Source organism: Monocercomonoides exilis (genome assembly GCF_001643675.1).
Source record: "Monocercomonoides exilis strain PA203 chromosome Unknown scaffold20-1493094, whole genome shotgun sequence".
Taxonomy (NCBI): domain Eukaryota; phylum Preaxostyla; order Oxymonadida; family Polymastigidae; genus Monocercomonoides; species Monocercomonoides exilis.
In genome coordinates this window covers 1,198,125-1,211,490 of record NW_027150565.1, presented here as the reverse complement: position 1 = coordinate 1,211,490, position 13,366 = coordinate 1,198,125, and the positions used below count along the sequence as shown (strand labels likewise).

General features: G+C 35.5%; 2 protein-coding genes across 2 annotated transcripts; both read right to left on the bottom strand.

Moving 5' to 3' along the window:
* Positions 1-764: 764 nt before the first annotated feature.
* On the bottom strand, positions 765-1,256 carry MONOS_2339 (uncharacterized protein; the record flags this gene model as incomplete). Its single annotated transcript, XM_067872253.1, has 1 exon — positions 765-1,256. One exon carries the CDS (start codon positions 1,254-1,256, stop codon positions 765-767), a length of 492 nt encoding a protein of 163 aa, XP_067728247.1.
* Positions 1,257-6,904: 5,648 nt separating this feature from the next.
* On the bottom strand, positions 6,905-13,366 carry MONOS_4817 (uncharacterized protein; the record flags this gene model as incomplete). The annotated part of the gene is made up of 1 exon (XM_067874915.1): positions 6,905-13,366. The coding sequence occupies one exon, from the start codon at positions 13,364-13,366 to the stop codon at positions 6,905-6,907; it is 6,462 nt and encodes a 2,153-aa protein (XP_067728246.1).

Sequence of the window (13,366 nt, the reverse complement as noted above, 5' to 3'; positions counted from 1 at the left end):
TTTTTTTTTTTTTTTTAAAGATTCAACATTATCTTTTGAATTTGACATTCTAAATAGTTCTTTTTCAAATTTAAATGAATATTAACAAAACTGTTAATAAAATAAAATTTTCGAAACAAACCCTTAATTTTATTACATATATTTAATATGAATGAATAATGCTGAAAAAAGAAACATCAGGAATATATTGCCTGACGATCTTCATTTTGTGCACACCTGCTTATTTATGTTTATGCACATAAGTTCTATTTAGCTTTACAGAATGTATTTATGTGTGTGGTTTGTTTTTTCTTTTTGATAATTTTTTCAAAAATATTAGGCTTTATATGATATTTCTGATGTACATGACACGAATATTATTGTATCAGATTGATGATTTTTGGCAGACACTGTATTCCTATCATTATTAGATAATTTGAGATATATGTCTAAAAGATTCGAGTTTGCAATTTTTGTTTTGCCATAAAATTCTCCTTTTCATCTTCTCCTCCACCTTTATTATATCATTCTTCATCTCAGTGGCTTCTACATCATTTTTCACACGGAAAGCACTTCCACAAAACACGCTCTTCATCAAATGGATATGTGAAACAAATTGGAACTGAATTTCAGCGAGAAACGCCTGAAACACCTACTTCGTTTTATTTAAACATTCTTCGCTTTGAATGGTGTGAATGGAAAGATTCAAATGATGGATCAAGTAATAGAGGAGCGCTTAATGTAAACCGAACAAATGAAAATTTCTTAATCAATTCTTGTTCATTTCATTTATCAACATCTTCTTCACCAGATCCATCTGCCTCGTCTGCCCTCTTCCAACAGACCCAGGGCTCCCTCACAGTCTCTGCCCTCACCATCATCCACAACTCCACAAATCCCATCACCCCCATCCTCTTCCACCTCTCCGATAACTCCCCTTCCCTCAACCTCAACACAACCACCATCACCGGAACAACCTCCATAACAATAAAAACACCTCTCTTCTTCCTCACTGCTGGCTCCCTCGCCCTCAACCACACAGCAATCACCAGTCTCTCCCTCAACAGCCAAAGCATCTTCCACCTCACCTCCCTCACAAATCCACTCACTCTCAACTCCTCCAACATCACCCACATCACCTCCACAGCCACTCCCACCAGCTGTGTTCTCTCCTCTGCCACCTCCCCTGCCCTCTCCCTCTCCCTCGCCAACTGAACAATCACCAGTATCAACTCAGAACAGTTGAGCCAACAAACTGCCACCGATGGCGGGTGCATCTCATTCGCCTCATCTGCCCCTGCTAATACGTTTTCAGTGAAAAGAAAGAAGTTCAACGAGAATGAGATGAACGAGCAAAACAGTAGAATTAAATGGAAGAAAAGAAACGTATCCAAAAATGTTAAGTGTGAATGCAATAAAAGCAACGAACAATAATAAACTGTTTATTCCACAGTTTTCGAGATATTTTTTCGTTCATCTCAATGTTTATAAAAAATTTCCAAATACAGAAGATCTTATAATTTTTCACCAGTTTTTATTTTGATATGAAATGCTAAAAATAAAAAAAAAACCTCAAAATAATGTTGCGTGCAAATGAGAAACATGAACCACAACATAAGCAATGCATCTAATGCTTTTTGCCTTTTGAATGCCTTTTATCTTCCAGTTTGCTACGCATCCCAGAGATAATTCTTTCACTGTTTGCTTCAGAATAAATTTCGAGATCTTCAAAACGATTGTCTTCAGTCAAATCATTTTCTTCGAAGGGTTGAGATAGTATTTATTTTTCTTTCTTTTCTGATATTAACACTTTCTTATAATAAATGTGTAGATGATGATAATGAAGATTATAATGTGGAAATTGATGACAAAGAAACCGATTTTGATGAAAATAAAGTTGATAATGACAATTCATTCGATGATGATTCATTTCTTTTTGGTTGTTATCATCTCCTTCATTATTTCCTTTGGCTTGATTGAATTAATATTCATCTGCTTCATCAAACGTATCCAAATTTTTTTCATTTACTGAGTTAAAATTATGGATGAATAATATCATATTTTAATTTCCGTAATAAACAAAAATACAGAAAATAATTCATTTTTATTTGACTCTTTGTTGATTTCGTTTTCATCAGTATATTTTTCTGTTGATGATCTAATTGTTGAAAGAATGTTGATTTCACAATTCAACTGATATTCATTTTTCGTTTTCAAAGAATCTCCTTGAAACTCCGGCTAATGAAGATATTTTTGGTTCTCTCTTCGAAGATCCAAATGAAGAAAATTGATTGTTTTCAGCAGGTGACCAAACAGAATCTGCTTTCGAGTGATGAGATGTAATTTATGAAGGAAACAAATCAAAAATTCAAATATATTCTTTTAATATCAGACTATTTCAAGGCTTAGCTTGACATTTTTTCCCTCAATAAACCGAGATGCTATCATTTTTCTCTCAAACTCATGGAAAGTTTGACCTGACTTGTCCTGACAGGCATGACGGTCACTGATGATCTGAAATACCTTTTTTGCCTTTTCGTCAGCATCCCATTGAAACATTTTTATTTTTTTATAAATGAGATTAAATATTTTTTGTGATTTTCTTGTGCAAAAATAATAATAATGGACAAAATAAAATAAAATATTTGATTTTTCTTGAGCAAAACGAAAATTTTTAATTAGAAAATATTACTGACGTGGAATTTTTTCCAAGTCCGTCAGAATTGAAAAATTTCACGTCAGTAGTCATTACGTCACACAGGTTTAATGTTAACAATAATTTGAGTGAAATAAAAAAAAATATGATTTACTTGAAAATTTTCATTTGCGACTTTTCAAAAATTATTCCCCATATGGGTGATAATTTTTGAAATCATATTTTTTCATTCAAAAATTTAGGTGTTAAAACATTTCTTGAATATCAATTGAAAAAAATTGAAAAGTTAAAAGGCTTATTGAATCCATTTTAATCTTTGATTCAGAAAAACCATTTGTTTTTAAAAACAATCATCATGCTTTTTCGGCGAGATATAACCTCGTTGACAGACAAGTTGAGCAAAAGTACAGATAGCAAATGAAAAGTACTCTTTTTCTAATTATTATAAAATTATTATTATTTGGCGAAACTTCGTCTATCATGTTCTATCTAAATAATTCGAAAAATACAAAAATAATGGGTGAGATCATTGACTGAAATTGTTCTTTCGCGAATCTTCTCATATGGCTTTAAAACATTAATGGATTCTGTTGTTTGTATATATAATTTTAATTATTATTTATTTTCTTAAAGAAAAATTTCATTATTTAAATTATAAGTAACAAAAACACAAATTCTTTTTTAATGTCTTTGCTTGGGAACTCCGCTGACGAGAAAAGAATGTATCACCTTAAAAGTGCTCGAATAATCATTACATAGATGGTTCGTGGTATAAATAATATTGATGTTTGTAATTTCAATTTTTTATTGAAAAAAATAATATTTTGTATTCGGTCTTGGATCCAAACATCACAGAAACGAAATGACTGAAAAAATTGATGGAACATTTGATATTTTGTAATTAATACTGTTTAGTTGCACTAACACGTGAAAATAATATTGAACATTCTTTAAAAAGATAATAATTTTGAAATCTTCTTTGCTGCGTGCTATTTTTGTTCTGAGGCGCATTTGACATTTCAATTTTGTGAATAGGATATGGATAGAAGAATCTTCGAATTCTCGATTTCAAAAACAATTTGAATGAATATTGTCGAAAAATAGAGAAAAAAGGAATAAAAAAAGAAAAATTAAGATAGAAAAATTGAAACGCTATAAATTATCTTTTTCGAATTCTATTTTTTATTGAACCATTTGGATTCTACGAAATTGTTTTCATTTTGTGAACCCTGTCTTCTAAAGGTTGGGATGAAAAAAGAGGAAAACGAAGAAACACTAAAAAATGAAAAAATAGCTTTATTGGCGTTTGGTTGCATCTTTAAAATTCGTGAAATAGTATTAATTAATTAATTTCTTTTTCTTTTCTTTTGCTTTTCTTTTTCTAACGTATTTTATATATTTTATTTTTTTGATTGAAGAAAAAAGTGAACTTTTCCAGAACGAAATCAAAGATATTATCTTATATCATGGGGAGCTTAACGACCTGACGCAACTTGAGCAATTATCATCTTGAGAGTTTTCAATTAGATATTATTCATATATAAAAATTGAAAACACGTTGTTGTCAATCATATTCATTATATTCGAAAGGCAAGAAAAGAACTGGAAGTGCATGCAAGAGACGTGGATTAAAAGAGAAAGAGAATGGAGAAAAGGAAAGAGGAAAAGAAATAGAAGCGAAGGAGCTTTTTATGAGATGACTGGACGTGCGTTGTGATTATCTGTACTTCGATCAATCGAAGATAAAAAATTTTGTGATATTTTTTTTTTTGAAACCTTGTTCAGATATTCAGAGAGGAATAGAAGAATTGTTGAGAAATAGGTTGTGGTCGCATTTATTCCTTGAGTTAAATGATGAAAAGTTGAGATTTGAAAGCTGTTAACTTGTTGAGATGTGGGGCAGTTGAAGCTTTCGATGAAAATTTTCTGATATCTTTTGTTCACAGCAAATTCTAAGTTTTTTGATGTGTTTTATTGTTTCACATACTTTCAAAATTATTGTTGAAAATGTGAATATTTTATTTTTCAAAAGATAAGAAAAATGAGTTCACATTCATTATTATTCTTGAAACCTTGTCGTTAAATACAAAGGATAAAAGAAATCTCATAAGAATTTTCATTTTTCTTGTTTTTTTTTTAACAAAAGCTATTGAGAAATAAAACAAACACATATTTTATTGTGAAAATGAAATTACTTTTTTTCATTCATAAAATGAGAAACATAAATCAAATTAACACAATCAATTCAATAAAAGCCAAACATCAAGAACTTCCTTTTGAATATCATAGATTTTCTTTTGTTTGTGAAAAAACATATAAAAGAAAAATAATTCATTTTCATCTTGTCAAGATTTTTATATCCAAAAATAAAAACAAAGTAAAATATAAAAAAATACAATAAATTATCATTTTCCCATTTATTCCCACTCTCTTCTTCTTCAAAATCATCTCCTCAATCTTGTGTTCTGCATAGATGCAATAAACTCTTCCACACAAACACTATGAAATTCTTTAAATAATCCAGCTTTTTTATTTATTATCAACTTTCTTTTAGTAAAAAACTTGTTCAATTTCATTCATTCCTTTAATCGCGTTCGCCTAATTATTCAACTCAATGCATAAAACAAATTTTTGTCCATTATATGTTGCTATAAACTTACTTATTCGGTTTTCTGATCTATGCAACATATATATTGAAAAACTTTCACAAAATATTATTTTTTTCAATAAAAAATTGAAATTACAAACATCAATATTATTTATACCACGAACCATCTATGTAATGATTATTCGAGCACTTTTAAGGTGATACATTCTTTTCTCGTCAGCGGAGTTCCCAAGCAAAGACATTAAAAAAGAATTTGTGTTTTTGTTACTTATAATTTAAATAATGAAATTTTTCTTTAAGAAAATAAATAATAATTAAAATTATATATACAAACAACAGAATCCATTAATGTTTTAAAGCCATATGAGAAGATTCGCGAAAGAACAATTTCAGTCAATGATCTCACCCATTATTTTTGTATTTTTCGAATTATTTAGATAGAACATGATAGACGAAGTTTCGCCAAATAATAATAATTTTATAATAATTAGAAAAAGAGTACTTTTCATTTGCTATCTGTACTTTTGCTCAACTTGTCTGTCAACGAGGTTATATCTCGCCGCTTTTTCTCTTTTGAATTATAATTTTCTTTCAAAAAACGAACAATCTTTGAAAAATAAAAACCCCCGAAAAAAGATATGATTTCAAAAATAATCGCCCATATACATAAAAAATAATTATGAATATAGTTAGTGTTAATAATGGTGGACACTTTCAATAACTGTGGACAGTCGAATTTTCTCAACAACCATTGATAGTTGCATTTTGATAATTAGCACAATTATTCCTTCAATGAATATGAACTTATAAGATATTCAGAAATGTTACAACTTGCTCTTCAGAATCAAGAAAATAGCATTTTCTATTTTCGGAGAAACCCTTAGAAATTAAAATATCATAGTTTCTCCGAAAATTAAAAATGTTTTTTTCAAAATTCTGCAGAGCAAGTTGTTTCATTTCTGTATGTCTTATAAGTTCACATTCATTGAGGGAATAATTTGGTCTATTGTCAAAAAGCAATTATCAACGGTTGTTGAGATAATACAGCTGTCCACAGTTATTGAAAGTGTCCACCATTATTAACACTAACTATATATACAAAATGTGATGAACAAATAATCATAAAAAAAGAGTTGTTATTTGAAAATAAAATGAGAGAAAAATGGGTGATTTGGAAATATGAACAGAATAATTGAAAAGAGAGCAACAATATAACAAAACATAAACATAGATTTTCACAAAACGAAAAATGAAAGAATGATAAAAAATTCAAGGTGTTTTTCATTGCGCTGAAAATTGAAAATGTTGATCATTCAGAATAAACACACGGAAAAAGAAAATAATGACTCAAATCTTTCAAACATCACTGAAATACAAAAATGAAAACGAAAATGAAATAATTGTATTGTTTCATGTTCTCGCCCTTCATGCAGAAGCGGATGAAAACTGAAAAACACATCTGAATTGAATATTCAACCACTCTGATTTCGCTTTTCGCTCTCTCATCTGATTGCACATCATTCAAAATTACCATTGACTTGAAATCCTTTAAAGCATATTTCCCAGTGTTTTCACAAATGTTAACAATACAACGAAGTTGTGTCAATTGTCTTAAAGAAGCCAGGACGTTGAACAATTGCTGCTCAAAGAACAATTCAGCTTCACTGCATATCCGAGATTAACGAGACAGTCACAACTTTTGAGTCTTCTGTGTAATCGATTGCATCTGACACAGTAACCATCATCACACCAGCCGGAAAGTGTTGGAAAAACTCACGCTTCATCACAAACAGCGACGGGCGATCGTCTTTGTTCTGCGCCACTGCTGATCTCACCAGGCCACAGAATGCCGCACCTTCGATTTCTGACATGTCTGGCCTCTCCCCATTCACAATCTTCTGCCCTGCCACTTCAGCCTCATAGTCTCCAAATGGGATCTCAAGGGCCAAGCACTCCCACAGCATCATTCCTATAGAAAACACAGCCGTCTTCTTCGTTGCATGGTTCTTTGTTCCATTCATCAATTCAGGTGCCTTCCATCGCATACATTCTTTCCTGTTGTCTTCCTCGTCTTCAAAGGCAGACGATGGCATTGAATCTCTGCTATTCTTATTCACAGTCGAGCAATCAGATGAAGATGTGATTATCGTTGAGTCTGACGAAATAGATGAAGAATCTGAATCTGATGAACAGTCAGAGTGCATCGCAACGCAGATGACCATGTGTTCGGAGAACAGTACAATGAGAGGACTCAGATTGGCAAGAGAAGAAAGAGGGTTTTCCATTTCATCAAACGAGTGGAGAGCAAGATTAGCCACCCAGAACAGGATTTGAGCAGCTGTCATTTCCCTCTCCTCCAAAGTGCCAATTGCCATCTCCTTCTTGGCATTCCTTCCATGAAGCAGCATGAACAGCGAATCCCTCAGGTCCACAATCAGCTTCTCGTGAGGCACCGAACATGCCATCGCATCCACCAGATTCGACATGGATGAAGTGGTTGGACACATATTCTCTGGTCGGATAAAAGTGGAATCTGTATCTGTCGTTGAAGTGGATGAGATGGATGAAATTGATGGTGAAGGAGTTCGCTTTCTGGTCTCTTCCTCTTCTTCAACCTTCTCTAATGCCCATTCAGGAATCTTGTCTGAATCTTTCCCCAGAATATATTCAGTAGATCCACTCTCACTCAACAAATGTTCTGATGATTCTGAATGCTCCATATTTGTCTCATAAATTCTCTTCTTTATTCTTTCTTCATTCTTCTTCTCTGCCTCTCTCTCTGCTCTTCGCCACTGCTCCTCCGGTGACATATCCATCGTAACCATTTCAAACGCTTTCGGATCCTTCTTCACTGTATCATTCACAATCTCTTCCAGTTCTTCTGTTCGTCTCTTAGATTTCCTCCATCGAACTGTAATAATTATTGATACGATCAGCACAATTAATAGAACAATAGCCATAATAATTACAATTAGCAACCAATAGGATTTTCCTTCATTTTCTCTTTTCACAATTCTTTCGTCTCCATTCACCTTGGGCTCGCTTTTATTCTTTAGGATGAATGATTCAGTAGATGATTGTTTGTAGGTATTCCCAAATAGAATGCACACAGATACTTCTGCTTCTTCTGGAGCTGAATCAACAAAGCCCGAATTAATAACAGAGAAGATTTTTGTCTCCGAAACGCAATCTTCGTCTTTGAAATGGAACGTTGAAATTGACTTTTCATTGTTAATGGTAGTCACAATTTGAAACGAAAGATTGCATGGAAGAAGCAAATGCCCCATAAAAATGATCTTCATTGTTTTTTCTGTTTTTTCCATTTGCACAGAACCCAAAACTGGTATGAAAAATGCTGATCCTCTTTCTCCTGCAATTCCTCCCAAGTTGCATTCCTCGTCCAAAATCCAAAGCGATGTGTTTGGTAATATCCCATCTCCACCTTTCAAGCTTACAACATCCAGCAGTCCAGAATCTGAACAGATGATGTTTCTCCTCGCTGAAGGATATCCTTCAATTGATGGCTTGTTGTTGTTGAACATTCCCATTTCAATTATCACATTTCCTCCACTCATCGAAAGTCCTCCCTCTTGTGAATTTGATATTGTTGTATCTTTCATCACCACTGAGCTATATTCTGCATCTACAAGAGATCCATTCCATCCACAAAGATCTGATTTAATCTCATTGTTGTTATTTTCTTTTGAATTTTCTAAATCCCCACTGAAAATACATGAATCCATTAAAATTTCAGAGCAAGAAAGCAAGGAAACGATTTTCCCTTTGTCAACTTTTGACGAGGAATTGCCTATTTCACAATTTGATATATTCACATTTCTCCTGTTGCTGATACAAACAATAGGCGTATCTCCTTTGCATGAGACATTCAAAATCGCACATTCAGACAAAGCAGAATTCATTGCAACGCTCTGCGCTTTGTTCACTGCTCCATCAAAACTGATGATGCTCTTTTGGCTGATAGCCTCACTAATCACCACTTCCTTCATCGAGATGTCTTCGCACAACACAACAAACAAATCCTGAAGTGACACAACATTCATAATTGAAGCAGAACGTAATTGGACAATTCCTTTTTCGAAAGAGCATAACGAAACAGTTTCTATCTGTTCAATGGAAATTTTATCAAAGCCCAGCATCCCTCCTTTCATCCGAATAAGTTCATTAAAACCAACTTTTGAATTCGTATTCTCTGGCTTAAACGCAACATCGACGATCAGCATGCTGCCTTCATCAATTTCCACAATTGCCTCGTGACCTGATGAAAATAAGTCTGCAAACAGGAATTCGATTGATTCCAGGCGATTTCTTCCTTTCGTTTTAATCAGAGCTGAGCCAACAACAGGAATAGCTGATAACACAACCAGCTTTGCTTTTGCGAAGCTTTTCGACTGAATGGTGATATCGCTCAGCTCAATCTCCTTTTCAATCTCACTTTGCTCATCAATAGCCACAATTCTCAGGAAGTCACCAACAAGATGACTAACACCATATCCAACAGACAGACAGGGACGAATGTTTGTGCCACACTGCCGATCGTTCGCTCCGCTATTCCCAAACACATTAGAGACAACAATCGTGCTTGCCTGGTAGACTGTAATCAGGTCGATCAAATCAACTGGCTCGGAAAGTGTTGGATCAATCCCATAAATCGCATTCAGGCGAATAAAAGAGTCCGCTCTCAAATCCATCACAAACTGTGTCTCGTTGATTTGGTTCGAGATGTTTGTGCATTCAATGAAAATGTCTCGGCCAACAAAAGCCTTATTGCCAGAAAATGCGATATTTTTGAAAAGAAAGTTCAATTCTCCTCTTTCCTCACACTCCAAGAATGCTCCACCTCCTCTTCCGCTTGCAACAGAACAAGAGCATTGCGCTATTCGTGAATCTTCCACTTTCAGCGAGCCATCCGAACTCAGCACAAAGAAAAGAGAACCGCCTTTCTCAGACGAAAGAGCTTTGCACGACTCGATTGACGAATTTCTCACAATCATTTCAACACTTTCACTGCTGCAATTGCTGCTGCTAACACACGATCCATCATCCTTCCTTGAAACAGAAAAGAATGTCGATTCATTTATATTTATCATTGTTTTCATATTGCGTCTTGTTGCTTCTGCTGCATTCTTCACGTTAATTATGCTTCCGCTCTCAATTGTGGATGAAAGAACATTCATTTTGTTCATTCTACATTCGCATTTGCCAAACACATCGAATACACCTCGCTTCGTGTGGATCCTTTCAACATTCAGGCTATCAACAATCAGCGTTCCTTTCCCCATTTCCACAAACACATAGTTTTGTGCCATATTGCCCGTGCTTGTTGAAGAAAACCAGCACTCTTCAAACGTTAAAGTTCCATCTTCGTTTTTCACAATGATTTCTTCTCCATTTTCATGTATAAACTCCACTGATAGAATTATCCACGAAAATGTCAGAGCCTTATTGTTTCTGATCAATCCTATTCCTTCAGTTGGTTCTTCTTGGCTCACTGCCAACGTCGAATGGCTGGCTTCCACTTCAGATGTTGTTCCAGAGCATATCTTGAAGTCGGAAAGAACAAAGCTGTCCTTCAAAACTGTCTTGTCGTGAATTATTATCTCTTTTTTTGTCTCGCTTCCGTCAATCTGCTGCATCCCTTTCCAGAAAGAAAAGCACGGATCGTCTGCACTTCCACACCTCTTCACATCAAAGCCAAGTGAAGAGACGTGTATCTGGGAATTCGAATAACTCACAAGAAATCTGAAGAGGTCAGCATTGTTGAAGACATCGTCACTCCCCACAAACAGATTTGCTGCATTTTCCATTGAAGAATAATCAAACACGAACGAAGATGATGTCACAGTTACATTCAAATCAAACGACAAAATGTAAATATGCTCCCCAAATTTCGCATCATTGGCTTCCAAAACAATTGCATCAAAAACAAAAGGAGTTCCGATTTCTGAATCCGAGCAGTCAACATAAAGAAATCCACCTTTTCCAATTGTCTGTGAGCATTCACAATTTTTTCCTATTGTTTTGTTGATCATCAATTGCTGCTCTGCTTTCAACGTGATTCGAAGTGCTCCGCCTTCTGCCCCATTCTCTGTTTTGGCCCCAGAAATATTGCATGCTTCAATTACAGCCGAAGAAGAAGAAGCAGAAATCGGCGTGAAACCAAACTTCACATCTTCAATTGTACAACGAATCAGCGAAAATGTTCCTCCATTCACAGAAATCAGAGAATATGAAAGCGTGCCTTGTTGCCTCGCTGAAAATGCACAATCAATCAAATGAAGCATCCCATTTTCAGGAGAAGAAGATATCAGAACTTTTCGATTGGTGCTGAATCCCAACGGCAACACGAAATCAACAAGGCAAAATTGAAGATTCTTCGAATTGACAATCAACGCTGAAGAAAAGTCGGAACGAATAATTTCAGAAGCAAAATCAAGCTTTGCATGTGCTTCAGAGACCGAAGATTTGACCTCGAAATTGGACAGATCATATTCATCTTGAATGACAACGTTTGAGCCAATCCATATAATTCTATGCGAAGAATTCAAATTGGCATTATTCACACCTCTCCAGAAAGTGTTGCAGGGAAAGTTCAAACTGCCACATCCAATCACTTCAATTCCATTTTGGTCAACAAACACCTCATTCGAATGGTATGTCACCAGAAATAGAAGCAGATCAACAGGTTCACCAAAAAATCTTTTGTCAATGCCTTTCATATCCACTGCAGACACCTCATTTTCGCCATATAAGTTAAAGATGAAGCGACTCTTGCTCACTGTTTGGTTCAGATCAGAACAGCTGACAAACAAATCCCTCCCGCACCAAGCATTATTTTCCATGAACTCCATCTCTCCCAATTTGAAGTTGTTTGTGGAATCGTCACTTAAACAAAGAATAATGCCTCCTCCTCTTCCGCATGTCTCATTGGCTTCGCATTTACTTATTACAACATCTTCCATATCGAACCTGTTCTCAAAGGCAAGCTCACATTCAACAACGCCTCCATCGCCATTGCGCGATATGCATCTCACAAATTCACATCCTCGAGAAATGGATGCCCGCTCCACGTTCCTCAGCGCAAATATTCCTCCGCATGAAGCAGAGCAATCAGAAATATTCGCTGCATCGATTTCAAATCTTTCTCCTTCAATTTCCTGGATCAATCCATCTCCTTCAGATACAACATGAGATGCATTCAGATTGTTGACAAACATCTCTCCTCTCTCCAACCGAGCTATTCCGAAGCTCGACAAAAAAGAAAGATAAGAAAATAATACGCTCTCAAGCTGTGCCTCTCCTCTCTCACCAACAACGATCCAAAGCTTTCCAGCTTCTACAGAACCTTCTCTCCCTCCAAACTCACAATTCAGGATTGTCACTCGTCCCCCATTCATCCGAATAACGCCAACATTACCTTCTGCCGGAGAGGCAGGAAGTTTGAAAATCAGTCTGTTGAGAAGAAGCACTGTTGGCGTTAAACCATCAACCACATTGAAGAAACCGTTGCTTTCAACTCTCAGCTCGGATTTGTCAGCTACTCCGCGGATGGTCAGCCGCTTCCCATCTCTTCTCATCTCTCCAGAAACCCAGTTGTGGTTGTTGATCTGCACAGTCGTCTGGTTCTCTTTCAGGTTGCTAACACCAACCTCCAATCGATCGCATGGATTTGCATCGCTTCCACAGTTCGGCAACGTGCTTTTTCCTGCCTCAACAAAGATGATATCTCCTGTTCCAGAAAACAGATATTTCTTGATTGAATAGTCAATTTCTGTGCTTTCAACGGAGTCCATAACCCAGAAATTTGGCTCAGGTGTGCTCAATTCGTCAATTGTCCCAAACCACAGATCTTCTTTCATCAGTGCTTCTGGATTCCCGCAAAGCAGAAACAGATCACTTCCCTTCGAAGCAAGATTTCCTGTGAAAGTGTTCGATTTCATCGAGTACTGCACATTCGCGTCGAATTTCAGATGCAGTCCTCCTCCATAGCCCTGTGCTCCCAGCGCCGTGCAGCTCTCCACTCTGTTCAGAGTGAATATCAGTTCTCCTCCATTCGACACATTGAATGCTCCCATCCCCCCAAATGGAACCTCTCCTTGACACAT